Raw genomic sequence first — 16799 nt, forward strand, 5'->3', positions numbered from 1 at the left:
GAGACCATCCAGACACAGCAATCTTGCATGCTGAATTATTTCCTTTCCCCCTTCACAAATACAGTAACATGTACATACTGGGAAACCATGGTGCAGAAATGAGGCAGATGTCAATGAATGAATTTACATACAAACACAGCAAATCATGCCCCACCACACAGATGGTTTGCTCTTACCTTCTTCTGACATATAGCAGATATTTCAGCTGTAAGGGGAAGGTACACAAAATATCAACAAAGAAAGAGAGCCCGTTTTAAATAAGGGCAGCCACCAAGGTGAGCAAAAAACAAGCTTAGTAACACAACCTCCAGACTTGGCCAAAACAGCTTCTCCCTTCTCTCATAAACTGTAATCTACTTATGTTTAATGAGGTTAAAAATACCTGTGGTATGTTTAATGAGGCTGCAAATATTTTCACCTATTCTTAGAAATAATTCAATCTTCTCAGACATGACTTAGAATTCAGATCAAATAACGTTAACCTCACGCCCTCATTTGACAGAGAACAAAATTGAGGGTTACATGGCTTCTTCAGAGTCACACAGGCCATCAACGGTACAGGCCAATCTGGAGCAAATGTCCCTGGATTCCCTGTCTACTGTTCTTCCATTATGCTATCACACTGAGTTGAAGCGATATGCTTAGAGTTTCACCATGGAGATGATTTGCTATATCGGAACTATAGAAATAAACTTAATAACTTGGATGAATTAGACTCAAACTATCAACTTATATCAGTCCTTAACTAGTGCAAAACCAGCTGCAGGCTTATTTAAGAGAAAGCAATTTCAAACCCATGGATTGGCCAGCTGGAGTAAGGCCGTCAAATTACTTTAGTACTTCAGGATTGACTTTAATAAATGGATAAAAACTCTTTTTAGTGGGCATACCAATTATTTCCATGAAAACTGATGCTTGAGAGAAACTGAAAATAATTTTTCCAAGAATCTGTTAACATTTCCCATGAAATAGTAAGTGCTCAAGAAATAGACTAAATGCCTATGTCACTATTTATTAAAAAGATCAAAGATAAATGTCTCCCAAACTCTGTCTGGAAATTATGAATTAGTGGATGTCAAATCAATGAAATTAACAACTCAGTTGTTAAAACTGATTTTGTATAATTAACGGTTATTTAACAGTTTGGAGTTTATCTTAACCTGAGGTTAATGGGTCACATCTCTGGATAAATAATGAAAAGTTATTATCAGTTTTCTTCCACAGATGAATATCATCTGCAGATGATGGCCAGAATTCAGCAACATATCTGAAATTTAAAACATAGTTTAGAACCTGACTATGGGTTTTACCTCGGAGCACTGGAAGTTCACTAATTTAAGGGGAAAAAAAGGTTACCTTTACCCATATAAGCCCAAATCTTTCTACATATTCTTATAGAAAATTTTTAAATATCTCTTTAAAGGATATAGAGGCTGACATTATTGACCCATTTTACAGATGCAGAGCACTCACTAAACAATTTATTTCTTCAGGTTGAGATAACCTAATATTAAGAGTTAGACTACAAAGAAGGAGTGTAATTATCATCAGGCAAAGACCTTAAGTTTTGAAAAAAGTGTTTACCGAATTTAGTTAACATGAGGTTTTTACATTTCTTTTTAAGGGAGGCCTTTCGTAAAAATTCTTTTATTATCTACCTCTGAAGTTATAGATCAAGTTCTTCCTGGGTGCCTGATCTGTGCTCAGTATGCCCCCAGCTTTTTCCACTTTCCATCTTTCCTCTGCTAAGTATTTTTCCTGGTCATTTCATCCTGCACTTAGGTGGCTGGAATACCTGCTTCCCCACGTGTAGGGAAACACTTTGTCTGCAACCTGCCAGCTTATCAGGCACAGCTTTCAGAACTCTAACAAACTTCAAGCATTACAATCTCGTCTTTTCCTTGACATGGGTCAGATATATTTATCCCCATTTTACTGAAGGGGAAACTGACTCTCAAAGAGATTAAATAATTTTCCCTAAAAACACAAAGCTGGTAACCGTGGCAGGAGAAAGACCTGTTATTTATGCTCTTCTCACTGATGTTCCTTATTTCCTTTCTGACTTGCACCAAACATATCACTGACAACACCTGTTATATACACAGAAAACCCCTTAAGGCAGAATCCAGCTTTGGTCATACAGAATCCTAATTCCAACACCTACCTCTAATTGTGGTGGAGATGATACCTCTTCCCTCATTATTAAATGTATGGGTATATTACAAGCAAGACATTGATGTCATGCTTCATATCAGTGAATATGCACAGAAAGTAATACTTTGGTTGCTGTCTTTGTAAAATAAAACAGTATAAAAGGAGTGCCATTAGTCATGATTACTCATTATTCATCCCTTCTGAAGTAAGCCATACCTTGCGGCAGAAGAACATCAATCAACCATTCACTGTGGTCCCTATAAAGAAAAACAGAATTCATTTTTGAACTTTGTTGCAACGTTACCCTTCCACATGAATGTTTATAAGCGGCACGCTATTGCTAAAAGGCTTTTAATATAAAGGATGTGTAATTAAGAACACTATCATAATAAACTTTTTAAATGTCTAATGCATTCCATCTAAATTATAAATTATAGGCATTTCATCATATTCAGTTATCTTTAAATGATACTTTCCAGATGCTAATTAAGTCAACCAAAATACAGCATGATTTGTACAAAGCTGAGTGTGATTCTGTGAAACGAACAAGCATAGAAAACCCATATGAATTTTACGTCATGTTTGAAAACCACAGCTTTCTTTTATTTTTCTCTGTGGCCTTTTTCACAGGGTCACTTGAAAAGTGGAGCTGCTTTATTAAATGGAATTGCTTTCTCTTGTCACATGGACAGAAATACTGCAATTTTTCAAAGCTGAAATCTTTTCAAATGAAAGTTTGATATACATTAAATATCTGACAAACTAACCTTTAAAAAATAGAGAGGCTAGTGGAAAATGAAGGTAACATAACCAATTAAAGTCGAAGTGACTATTCTTCTCTTCTCATTGTAGCCCTATTTCCTTTTCTTATACCTACCCTGCAATCCTCTGGCTGCATTCTTCACAGAGATACAATGGGGGTGGTTTATCACCCAAAGCTACAGACAGAGAGGGGTCTATACACATCTGAAACACATGAAAAGACAGAATGAACTCTCCTGTTTATCACGTTCCCTATATCAAGCGCACAAATGTTTCGATAATAGATTTTCGAAAGCAAAGTAGAATAAATATTTTCAGTAAAATCCATTCAACCTATAACTGTTTTCCCACATTGGAGGTTTAAATGTGGCTGCTGTGGTTTTTCATTTCTCCTGTTATTTGCAATTCAAGTCACAAACAGTGTCAAGAAATCCACCCTCTGGACTTCCCTGGTGGTGCAGTGGTTAAGAATCCGCCTGTCAATGCAGAGGACATGAGTTCAAGCCCTGGTCCGGGAGGATCCCACATGCCACAGAGCAACTAAGCCCGTGCGCCACACCTACTGAGCCTGCACTCTACATCCCGTGAGCCACAGCTACTGAGGCACAACTACTGAAGCCCATGCACCTAGAGCCCTTGCTCCACAACAAGAGAAGCCACCACAATGAGAAGTCCACACACCACAACGAAGAGTAGCCCCCACTCGCCACAACTAGAGAAAGCCCGCGCACAGCAACGAAGACCCAATGCAGCAAACAAATAATTAATTAATCTTTTTTTTAAAAAAAGAAAGAAATCCACCCTCATTCTATAAAGATAAAAAATCATCTTGTGGGGCTTCCCTGGTGGCGCATGGTTGAGAATCCGCCTGCCGATGCAGGAGACACAGGTTCGTGCCCTGGTCCGGGAAGATCCCACAGGCCGCGGAGCAACTAAGCCCGTGAGCCATGGCCGCTAGGTCTGCGCGTCCGGAGCCTGTGCTCTGCAACGGGAGAGGCCACAACAGTGAGAGGCCCGCGTACCGCAAAAAAAAAAAAAAAAAAATCATCTTGTGGGTTTCCCTGGTGGCTCAGTGGTTAAGAATCCACCTGCCAATGCAGGGGACACAGGTTCATACCCTGGCCCGGGAAGATCCCACATGCTGCAGAGCAACTAAGCCCATGCGCCACAACTACTAAGCCTGTGATCTAGAGCCCATGAGCCACAACTACTGAGCCCATGTGCCCCAACTACTGAAGGCTGCACGCCTAGAGCCCGTGCTCTGCAACAAGAGAAACCACGACAATGAGAAGCCCGCGCACCGCAACGAAGAGTAACCCCGGCTCACCGCAACTAGAGAAAGTCCACACGCAGCAACGAAGAACCAACACAGCCAAAAATAAATTGAAAAAAAAAATCATCCAGTTCAGTGGCTGCTCAAATTGCTTCTTATTACTCATATAGTAACTCCTTCTTTAATGCAGTAAACACAGTAATCTCTCTTTGGGAAAAGGAAAATGTATTATTAAGATTTAAAAATCATAACTGTCACCGAAATGCTGGCAGTAGAGAAATTTGCTTCTCAAGATAGACCTCATTCAGAAAACTTAGCATTAAATCTAACATTGAGTGATTCACTTTTCTTACTCTGGAATGAGTTCTATATATCCAACTTTCAACTTCAGGTAGTTTTTTTTCTTCCACATATGAAACGTAGTTTGTTTAACCCTGTAGTGCTCTGTTCAATTTTGAGTTAGTTATGCCTGTTTTCATTAGTGTAAGTACAGAGATTAAAGTATTAATCTTAAGTTGATCATTAGGATATTTCAAATATCTGGATGTTTTAAATCAAATGGACAAAACAGTCACTAACTAGTAAAAAATGAATTTTGTACTTTGCGTTGGTTTAAATGTCTATGACTTACCAAAATCCTTTTTCTTCCCGAACCAGGGATCGAACCCGTGTTACCTGCATTAGCAGGTGGTTTCTTTATTTTTTTCTTTCTTTTTTTTTTGCAGTACGTGGGCCTCTCACTGTTGTGGCCTCTCCCATTGCAGAGGACAGGCTCCGGACGCACAGGCTCAGCGGCCATGGCTCACAGGCCCAGCCGCTCCACGGCATGTGGAATCTTCCCAGACTGGGGCACGAACCTGTATCCCCTGCATCAGCAGGCGGACTCTCAACCACTGAGCCACCGGGGAAGCCCAGCAGGTGGATTCTTAACCACTGTGCCACCAGGGAAGTCTCACCAAAGTTGTCTTTTTTAAAAAAATAAATTTATTTATTTATTTAATTTTTGGCTGCATTGGGTCTTTGTTGTTGCATGCGGGCTTTCTCTAGTTGCAGTGAGAGGGGGCTACTTTTCAGTGTGGTGCATGGGCTTCTCATTGTGGTGGCTTCTCTTGTTGCACAGCACAGGCTCTAGGCGCACGGGCTTCAATAGTTGTGGAGCACGGGCTCAGCAGTTGTGGCTCACAGGCTCTAAAGCTCAGGATCAGTAGTTGTGGCGCACAGGCATAGTTGTTCCGCGGCATGTGGGATCTTCCTGGACCAAGGTTCAAACCTGTGTCCCCTGCATTGGCAGGTGGATCCTTAACCACTGAGCCACCAGGGAAGTCTCAAAGTTGTTTTGAATTCTATTCCTGCCCTTCAAGAAATAATCAGTCTATGCTACAGCTGAGTATGCAGTTAACATGCCTAGTACACAAATTCTTCTACAACTTCACTCTGCCTTTTCTTTAGGCTTTTTTGTTTTTAAATGATTTGAAGGGGATAAATGAACCGAACTTATGACCCAAGCAGCCTGTTGTTTAAAGTTAAAACCCTTAGGAGTTTCAATGGTTGGGGAAATAAGAGTTAGAATTCCTAAATTTAAATAATTATACCATCAAAACCTGTAAATTATATATTCCCCGGTGCTAAAGGCCCAGTGTGAAAATTTTCCTTAGGTAAGTTTCATGCTTCCTTTGATACAGTGAATAACTACTTTCTGGTGTGTTAAATCAGGGATTTGCAAACTTTCTGTAAATGGCCAGGAAGTAACTATTTCTGGCTTGGTGGGCATAAGTTCTCTGTCACAACTACTCAACTCTGCTGTTGTAGAATAAAAGCAGCCAGAGACAATATGTAAGCAAAAGAGCACAGCTGTGTTCCAATAAAACTTTATTTGTGAAAACAGGCAGCAGGCCATATTTAACTGTGGCCAGTTTGCTGACTCCTGTGTTAGCTGATTATCTCGGATTCAAATATTTCATAAGGTGATTTTCAAATAGGACCAAGAGTAAAACCAAAAAGCAGAGTGGGAGATAATGAATTATAATTTCCAACATACTTTCATTTTAGGATCCTATCATAACTTTTGGCTCTTGCCTTAAAAGAAAGCACTTTTTTGCAACCTACTGCAAAAAAAAAAAAAAAAAAAAAAAAATTATATATATATAAATATAATGCTTTTCTATTTGGCAAATCATTATGTAACTGAGCAGGACATTATGGGGCCTTCCTGAGACAGACCCTTCCCCCATATCCTCTGCTGTAGCTCCTCTCCGAAATACCTAGTTATATAACAGTATCTGATGAACATTTCCCGAGTTGTTTTACAGATACTAAAACCACCACTAAATGGAAGAAATTAACTACTTGATGATCACGAGCACTTTGTAGCCCCCAGACCTACTGGCACCTAAGGATTGATAACATTAACCCCGTGACATCGCCGTGTTACCTCACCATCAACCAATTGGAGAATTGTGCACGAGCTGATCACAGACCCTGCGACCCCTACCCCCTGCCCCCACCTGGCCTTTATAAATGCTTTGCTGAAACCCACCAGAGAGTTTGGGTGTTTTCAGCACTAGCTGTCCCAGACTACTTGTACGGCGCCTTACAATAAATGCTGTGCTTCCTTTCACCACAAGCCGGTATCAGTAGATTGGCTTTACTGTACACAGGCGAGCAGACCCAAGTTTGGTTCATTACTGCCTAGAGGTATAACTCACTATTATGGAGATATTAGGCTTTTTGTGAAAATAAATCCATTTCCCCTGAGTTTTTCCCAAGCACTCCACGTAGACCTCTTCTTCCGCATAGTTACTTTACTCTCATTTCTAATGAGTCATTGATACCTCTGTCAGGTAAATATATTTTTTCATTCTATTCCAAAGTAAAAACTTCTAGGATGTTAGAACTACAGAGAGTCATTAGAGGTTAGCTAGCTGACCTCTGGCACGTTAAATGAATTAACATGACCCTTCAGATTTGTGGCCAGTAGCATCAATCCTGCTCTGCACTGAGCAGGTCAGTGTACATCCACATTAATATGTTCCTATCTGACTGTTACATTTAAAAATGGTTATTTTCTGTCTAGAAATATAATACATGCCCAAGGTAGAGGCTTCATAAAATGAAGAAAAGGAAAGAAGAAAATGTAAATAACTCATTACCCCTCCATCTCAATGCAATCACTGGTAACATTTTGATGAGAATTACTGGCTGGTGTTCACTATGAAGATGAATATAAAATTCATATATGTAATTTTTAAACTACATTTGCATCATAGTGTACACTTCATAATTTCTTTTTCATTTAACATTATTCTGTGAGCATCTGGATGTTGGGTACCCTTGATCTACACGTCATATGCTCATATCTCTGTGGGTCTGTGGGGTGCTCATATTGTAAAGAAAGAACAACCCTAAGCCAGACCGCCGGTCGTGCAAAAACAGCCCCTGCACGGGAAACGGCAACAAGAATATTCCCTTTCTGGGAAGCAGAGTGAAAATGTAAAAGGAAGCCCTTTAAGAAAACTGGGACTGAGAAAGTAAAATTTGGGGGGGGGGTGAGAAAAATGTTTAGGAACTAGATAGAGGTAGTGGTTGTACAACATGGTGAATGTGATCAGTGCCACTGAATTGTCCACTCTAAAATGGGTAGTTTTGGGCTTCCCTGGTGGCGCAGTGGTTGGGAGTCCGCCTGCCGATGCAGGGGACGTGGGTTCGTGCCCCGGTCCGGGAAGATCCCACCTGCCACAGAGCGGCTGGGCCCGTGAGCCGTGGCCGCTGAGCCTGCGCGTCCGGAGCCTGTGCTCCGCAACGGGAGAGGCCACAACAGTGAGAGGCCCGCGTACCACAAAAAAAATAAATAAATAAAAAATAAAAAAATAAAAAAATAAAATGGGTAGTTTTATGTTATGTGAATTTTACCTCAATTAAAAAATGACAGAAAGTGGAATAACTGGTTTGGCTTATCCTGGAGGACTGGCTATAGGCAGCGGCCTGTAAGAAAAGTGAGGCCAGGCCAGAGGAGTAGACTGGGCTGTTTGCCTAAAGAGAGGGAGAATTTCTAATTCATTCTGACTTCTGTGGAAAGGAAGCCAAAAACCATTACTAATCAGGAAGTCAGAGGACTCCCGAGAATGCAGTCTGACATAAAATCAAGGAAAAAATAACTGGAAAAATTAAACAGATTTTCAGTACCTCCTTTCCGTTGATGTCTGGGTGAACGAAAAGAGGGCATTGTAACTTAGGCAGGAAGAAGAAAGGACAGATATAGAAACTACGGGAATTGTGAAAGTCTCACCACTGTGAAGAATTAAGCTGAATAATATATGAACTCACCTGTGTTTAGCCCCAAATGTCCTCACACCAAAGAAAAGTACCTTTGAACAACAAATGTTTATGGAAGTTCAGAGGAAGAGTACACATCGTAGAATGGGAGAGGACTAAGCTTCCTTTGGTGGGTTACCCTCACCTGCTCTTTCTCAGCATAAATTCATTCAATTAACTTTCATTAAAAGCAGAGATCAAGCATAATAATATAAGGATGTCCTTTGTTGAAGGACAATATCTAGTTGACAATGTGATACTTGGCACTCCTGTGCCACTTTTGGTATATGAAATACATGTTTTATTCCATTTAGATTTCTTTTTGGTTCCGTTTATATTTATATTTTTTATATCTCATTTTACCTCTTCTACTCTGTTTCTATAAAATGAGAGTATTATTTTTCTATTATTTGATAATCTTTACAATCTACCCCTCTATAGAACAAGAGAGGCAAACTTCCTTGACAATAGGTTCTAAAAAGCAACTTGAACTCTAATCACTTGACCTAACTCCCACTCTTCAGAATATAAAAATTAACCCTTGTAAATCCAGACACATGTCTCTCCAGCCAAGTGTTGTATCCGACAAATACACCATAAGTAATTTTGTTAAGTGGTGTAATTATTTTTCTTAATTTTCAACTTCAAAGATTCAGGATTATAAGAGGACAGAACCAATTAGATGTGGTAGGAAGAGAATAAGGCTGAGAGTCAAGGTACCTAGTCATGTCTGCGTGACCTTAGGAGAGTGACTTGACCTCTCTAAACCACTGTTCCCTTACCTCTATTGTAATTTTCCATGTGTTTGCTGTCCAACTACCTCTCAGTCATTTCAACTAAGTCACATCTGTGATCTGAGGTAGGACAACAATTTTATCTGTTTTTGTCCTACGACTCTTGAATTCACATAGTCACATACTAGACCACTCATAACTTGTAGCAAACACATGAAAACAGGGCCAAACTACATTTCCCTGAGTTTATTAGCCCAGACAGAAATCAGTCAAGGACTATGTAAGTGTTTCACCAGGATTATTCTTATAATTAGCCCAGTTCTCCACAGCACTTGGCTATGAACTCAGAGCCAAATCTGCAGATATCACTATTCATTGCTCTGTCTTGAACCAATCCACCAGAGTACAGTCAGATCAAAGTAGAGTACAGTAATTTGAGATGACCACAGAGTACAGACTTCTGCTTTACAGAGAAGGATGCAATCTCCATTACATTCAGCAATTTGCTCCTGATAATTTGACCACTGGCAATATAATATAGCACCATGTCTAATAAAACAGTACCTTCACAGCTGGTTTGTTAATTGCGTTGTGGCATTCAGTGTGTTGGCAGTGGATGGGGTTCCAAGCTGTAAAGCAAAGCATAGCTGATGAGTATTTCTCACTGACATTATTCGTGCCCTAGGAAAAACACAGTAGATACTTCACTAGTTTTCCTTAAATAGAACCATCATCAGAAACTTTCCTAAAATAATTATTATTTTTTCAATGTATGAAGTATTTTTAAATTAAGCAAAGATATCACAACCCCATCCATTTTCCCATGAAAAGAGACAAGCTAATATAAGGTGGCATACCCAATACCATAATATTATTTCACAATGATACACTATTAGTAAATTTTTAGAAGTTTTTACATCTATGTTTTCACTTGATCCTCCCAACAACCCTGTGGGATAGATACAGCAGATTATTAACCTCATTTTATGTGTAAGTTAAAATTTAAAAGGTTAAGTAGTTTGCTATGGTCACAGAGTTAGTAAATGACAAGCTGCAACTAGAACATATATCTCTTGGTTCTCAAAACTGTGCTCTTTTCACTATAGTATACTATGCTAAACATCCTAGATATTTGGCACCAGGAAGTGTTTCAGTTTAATAATAACTGAAATGAGTGGTAAGGCAACCTCCACCATTCCATTTCCCACCCATCCCCATTAAATGTGGAGACTGAAAAGATGAGTTTCTTGCCCAAATGAAATGCATCTCTCTCACACATTACCCACAGTCTAAACCTCTGCTAATACCCAACTCCTCAACACAGTATACACACAGAGTGAGGACAAGAACCAAGTGATCTGAGACAGATCAGAAAGAGAATTACAATTACTTCTCATCATCCAGATGATTCTGTAGCCCAAGGCACTTAGCTAACAATATTCCACCATAAAAAAAAAAAAATGTAATAGGATTTTATGTTTCAAAGTAGGACATTTTTCTAAATCGCCATATTCTAATCCTATAGGACCATGGTTTGCCTAATATATAAAAATCTGCAGATGAGAAGATATTCTTAGTAACATGTCTAATTATAATTCAAAAATATTTGTTATTAATGATCTGAGCCTAATTTGTGCTCTGAACATTTTATAAAATTTTCTAACAGTGTCCCAACTTAAATTCTTCTATCCTATTGTTAGACCAGGAATAAGATTATGTGTCTGATTTGGAATTCAGGAAAACATGGTCAACAGAACCAGTGACCTTAAAAAATATACACAATGGGTCTATTTATTTTAAAAGAAGTACAGACTATAACTACTACTATAATAACATAATATCATATTGATTATATCTTTTGAGAGAAAGAGGAAATGAAATGAGTAAGGAATGGATGAATGAAGAAATAATTTTAATAAAGACATTCCATATTTGTTTCCTACGTGGAAAAGTCAAGATAGAGTAGCAACAAGTTTTCTTGTGTAATTAGAGAAATCTAGAGAAAAAGGAGTGCCTTCAACCAGACCAGAAGTTGCAAATACATGGAACGTGTACCCCATTCCTCCAATCCCAATCTCATGACAGATAAGAACATTCTTTCCTGCTGAGTCCAGAACTGGCCTTAAAATATTTCTCAACACTGAGCTCCAGGAAGTCACCACCAATCAAAACAGAGTTGGCATACAAGATGAAATTTGCTAACCATCTCTGAATCCATGTATTATGAGAATATTTGCAGAACACTTTATAAATATTAAGAAAAAGTTCATGACATTTTTAGATAAAAGTAAGATTTAAACTACATAAAAACTGTTATGGCACAGGTACAAACAAATTAGAACGTGAAACGGCCATAGCACTTGATCAGAGCTCCAAAAACTCCTGCTCTGCCAGAAATTAATGCTTTATATGTGGATGGTGGGGATATCTAGGAGGTCCTACTCCTCTAACTTTTTATTCTATTTTTACAGGGTGTCACTAACTTAAGCACAGGTTGTAGAATACCTCCTTTAAGTTCACCAAAGTCACACTAGATTTAAGCTTACTAGACCAGTGATTATTGGCTTTTGTTGTGTATCAAAAATCACCTGAAAAGGTTTTTAAAATATGATGCCTGGAACCTCAAAGCCCAGATATCTGTAATTGGGAAAAGCAACACAGTTGATTCTGATACAAGGACAATCTACATACCTTAACATATGGCAAATATTTTCATGATAGACCTCCCTTTATTTGAAAATAAAAACAAAAACATAGCATAAACATGGCAGACAAGAATTCTGCTTCCAACAATGACAGAGTAACTGGTATTAGACTCATCCTCTTACCATAAATAACTAGAAAACTAGAAAAATACATGAAACAACTGTTTTAAGAAACTCCAAAGAAGATATACAGATTGCCAACAAACACATGAAAGAATGCTCAACATCATTAATCATTAGAGAAATGCAAATCAAAACTACAATAAGATATCATCTCATAACGGTCAGAATGGTCATCATCAAACAATCTAGAAACAATAAATGCTGGAGAGGGTGTGGAGAAAAGGGAACACTCCTGCACTGCTGGTGGGAATGTAAATTGATACAGCCACTATGGAGAACAGTATGGAGGTTCCTTAAAAAACTACAAATAGAACTACCATACGACCCAGCAATCCCACTACTGGGCATATACCTGGAGAAAACCATAATTCAAAAAGAGTCATGCCTCTAAGGGAAAAAAATGTCATGAAGAGGTTAGTGGTAGGATGGGAATAAAACACAGACTTACTCGAGCATGGACTTGAGGATATGGGGAGGGGGAGGGGTGGGCTGTTACGAAGTGGGGGAGTGGCAGGGACATATATACACTATCAAATGTAAATTAGATAGCTGGTGGGAAGCTGCTGCATAGCACAGGGAGATCACCTCTGTGCTGTGTGACCGCCTGGGGGGGTGGGATAGGGAGGGTGGGAGAGAGGGTGATGCAAGAGGGAGGAGATGTGGGAGCATGTGTGTATGTATAACTGATTTAGTTTGTTGTAGAGGGAAAACTAACACACTATTGTAAAACAATTATACTCCAATAAAGATGTTAAAAAAAAAAAAAAAAAAAAAAAGAGTCATGCACCAAAATGTTCATTGCAGCTCTATTTACAATAGCCAGGACATGGAAGCAACCTAAGTGTCCATCAACAGATGAATGGAGAAAGAAGATGTGGCACATATATACAATGTAATATTACTCAGCCATAAAAAAAAATGAAACTGAGTTATTTGTAATGAGGTGGATAGACCTGGAGTCTGTCATACAGAGTGAAGTAAGTCAGAAGGAGAAAAACAAATACCATATGCTAACACATATATATGGAATCTAAGAAAAAAAATGTCATGAAGAGACTAGGGGTAGGATGGGAATAAAACACAGACCTACTAGAGCATGGACTTGAGGATATGGGGAGGGGGAAGGGTAAGCTGGGACAAAGTGAGAGAGTGGCATGGACATATATACACTACCAAATGTAAAATAGATAGCTAGTGGGAAGCAGCCGCATAGCACAGGGAGATCAGCTCGGTGCTTTGTGACCACCTAGAGGGGTGGGATAGGGAGGGTGGGAGGGAGGGAGACACAAGAGGGAAGAGATATGGGAACATATGTATATGTATAACTGATTCACTTTGTTGTAAAGCAGAAACTAACACACCACTGTAAAACAGTTATACTCCAATAAAGATGTTAAAAAAAAAAAAAAGAAACTTGACTACAGGTAGTACAGGACAATGACCTTTGAGAGAAGAAACAATGAAGTGAGTCCTACAATTACCCTTGGTTTCTTCCTGGAAGCAAATTCCAGGTCTTGGTCCTAGAGGTAGAAAGATAAGCACAGTAGGGTGGTTTCATTGAGTTGAGGGGACAAGAAAAGAGTTTAGAAAGGCAAAGTGGCTTAAATTTGCTGGGTAGAGTACCAAAGAAGAGGGATCTATGTAAAGAAAGAGCTCCAGATATCTGAGTAGGAATCCTTTTGGGTCTTTGGCTTTACACTAAGCTGAGCATGTGTAAGGCAAAACTCCATTAACCTGCTTAGAGAAAACCATGGGGGATCTGTAAGCTTAATAATTCCTACATCTCAAACTGGGCTGAGAGATATTTGAGCTTCAACCAGCCAGAGTGGAGGGAACTCAGTGAAAACCTGGGATATTCAATTGAGACTCTAGGAGGTCACACCTTAGTAGTTGGGCTAAACTAACATTAGGGAAATGGCTAGTCCAGGTTCACGCTAAGAAAATATAAGAACAAGGCTTGAAAGGGTCAAGCTGATCCGCCAGTAAGTTGGCTGCCAAAACAAACTTCAATGCACTGTAATGGAAGGCAGCAAAATCCAGACACTCAATAATGTAATGTTCATGAAGTCCAGCATCCAGTCAAAAATTACTTGATATTTGAAAGGGGAAGAAAATATTACCCAAGAAAATATTACCCACAATTAGGAAACAAAAAATTGGCCAATATAAACAAACCAGAAACTACAGAGATGAGGTAATTAGCAAACACTTTAAAACAGCTATTATAAACATATTCAAAGTAAAACATGAACACAATGAGGACAGAGATGCAGGACATAATAAAACAACCAAATGGAATTTATAAAAATTAAAAATACAATATCAAAAATTAAAAATTCTCGGAATGGGCTTAAAGGAAGATTAGACAATGCAGAAGAAAAGATCAATGAATTCAGAGAGGTAACAACAGATCCTACCCAAACTGAAGTACTGGAAGAAAAATAAATAGAGCTTCTGTAAGCTGTGGGAAAATATCAGGCAATATACATGTGGTTAAAAGTCCAGAAGAAGCGAGGTTGTGGGGGTGGGGTGGAGGCAAAAATTTGAAGAAGCAATGGCCAACTTTTTTCAAGTTTGATGAAAACTATAAACCCACAGATCCAAGAAGCTCAGTGAATCTTAGGCAAAATAAAAGCAAAGAAAATAACACTAAAACTCATTATAATCAAATTGGTGAAAACCAATGATAAAGAGAAAAATCTTAAAAACAGCCAGGGAAGAAAGACACATTACTTACAGGGGGACAAAGAAAAGAATGATAACTGGTTTCTCATCAGAAACAATGCAAGCCAGAAGACAATGGAACAACATCTTTAATAGGCTGAAAGAAAAAAACTGTCAACCTATAATTCTAGACCCAGTGAAAATATCCTTCAAAAATGAATATGGGGCTTCCCTGGTGGCGCATGGTTGAGAGTCTGCCTGCCGATGCAGGGGACGTGGGCTCGTGCCCCAGTCTGGGAAGATCCCACATGCCGCTGAGCGGCTGGGCCTGTGAGCCATGGCCACTGAACCTGTGCGTCCAGAACCTGTGCTCCGCAACAGGAGAGGCCACAACAGTGAGAGGCCCACATACCACAAAAAAAAAAAAAGAAAAAAGAATATGAAATAAAGACTCTTTGAAGGCAAACACAAGATAAGAGAATTCATTGCCACATGAGTTCCACTATAAGAAAAGCTAAAGGAAGGTCTTCAGGCTGAAGGAAAATGATACCAGGTGGATGCTAGGGCCTACACAAAGGCATAAAGAGTTCTGGGCATGATAAATATAGTGAATAACTACAAACAACTTTCTATATATATAGAAGTAAAATATTTGATAAAAAACTAAAAGGATGGGAAGGGGAAAATGAAAGTGCACAGGATTCTTGCATATGTGTAAACTAGTATAATATTACTTGAAGGTAGACTATGAAGTTAAAGGTGCATATTGTAATTGTAGAACTTAGAGTATTCTTTTTAAAAAGAGGTATAACTAACAATTTAAAAGGAGAAACATGGAATAGTAAAAATTAACCAAAAGAAGGCAAGATATTAAAACGAAAAGGAAGAAAGAATAGATGGGAAAAATAGAAAACAAGCACAAGATGATAGACTCAAGCCCAACCATATCTGTAATTACACTAAGTATAAATAGCCTAAACAATAAATACATTATATGTAAATAGTCTAAAAGACAGAAATTGTCAAATAGGATTTAAGTTTTTCAAAAAGCATGACCAAATATATGCTACCTGTGAGAAACACACTTGAAATATAAAGGTAGAGCAGTTAAAAGTAAACAATAGAAAAACTTATACCATTTAAATGCTACTCATAGGAAAGCTGGAGTATCTATATAAATTCAGACAAGTAGACTCCAGGACAAAGAATATTACCAGGAACAAAGGAGGATGTTTCACACTGATGAAAATGTCAATTCATCAAGATAACATAACAGTCATAAATATGTGTGTATCTAAAGACAGAGTTTCAATTTACATGAAGCAAAACTAACAGAACTAAAAGGAGAAATGAGTCCATAATTAGGTTGTAAATTTGAACAATCCTCTCTCAGTAATTGATAAAACAAGCAGACAAAAAAAAATCAATAAAAATAGAAGACTTGAACAACATTCTCAACAACTTGACTAAATGATAACTATAGAATTCTCCACTCAATCACTGTGGAACAGACACAGTGTCTAGGCAACATTTACTAAGACAATATTCTCATTCATAAAGTAAGCTCCAAAAATTTAGATGGAGTGATAGAATAAAGTATGTTCTCTGACCACAATAAGATTAAACTAGAAATAAATAACAAAAATATACCTGGAAAATCACCAAATATTTGTACTTTTAAAAAAATATACTTCTACTCAATCCATAAATCAAAGAAGAAATCACAAGGAATATTAGAAAATATTCTGTTCTGAAATACAATGAAACCACAGCATATCAAATTTGTAGGATGCAACTAAAGGAATGCTTAAAGGGAAATTTATAGCTTTAAATTCTTATATTGGAAAATTTTAAAGGTCCAAAATAAATGATTCATGCTTCTACTTAGTAAGATGGAAAAAGAGCAAATTAAATTAAATATTAGTAGAAGGAAGAAAATAATAAAGATAGAAGCAGAAATCAATAAAATTGAAAACAGAAAACCAACAGAGAAAATCATAAAACCAAATGCTGGGGTTTTTTTGGAAAGTTCAATAAAATTTATAAGCCCCTAGGTAGCCTGATGAATAAAAA

At 38.2% G+C, this 16799-nt stretch overlaps 1 protein-coding gene across 18 annotated transcripts in view; it reads right to left on the reverse strand.

Annotated features, from left to right (window-relative positions):
* Positions 1-16799, reverse strand: part of UNC79 (unc-79 homolog, NALCN channel complex subunit) — a 258599-nt gene that overhangs the window by 155201 nt on the left and 86599 nt on the right. For 17 of the 18 annotated variants that reach the window (XM_067027853.1, XM_067027851.1, XM_067027844.1 and 14 more), the window contains 4 exons: positions 9799-9863; positions 3032-3120; positions 2371-2411; positions 177-205 (listed from right to left, as the gene is read on the reverse strand). In XM_067027853.1, the coding sequence (XP_066883954.1) occupies positions 177-205; positions 2371-2411; positions 3032-3120; positions 9799-9863 (224 nt within the window). Of the gene's footprint in view, positions 1-176; positions 206-2370; positions 2412-3031; positions 3121-9798; positions 9864-16799 lie in introns of those variants that run through there. The other variant, XM_067027855.1, reaches the window with a different exon arrangement.

Source organism: Kogia breviceps, chromosome 3 (assembly GCF_026419965.1).
Source record: "Kogia breviceps isolate mKogBre1 chromosome 3, mKogBre1 haplotype 1, whole genome shotgun sequence".
NCBI lineage: Eukaryota > Metazoa > Chordata > Mammalia > Artiodactyla > Physeteridae > Kogia > Kogia breviceps.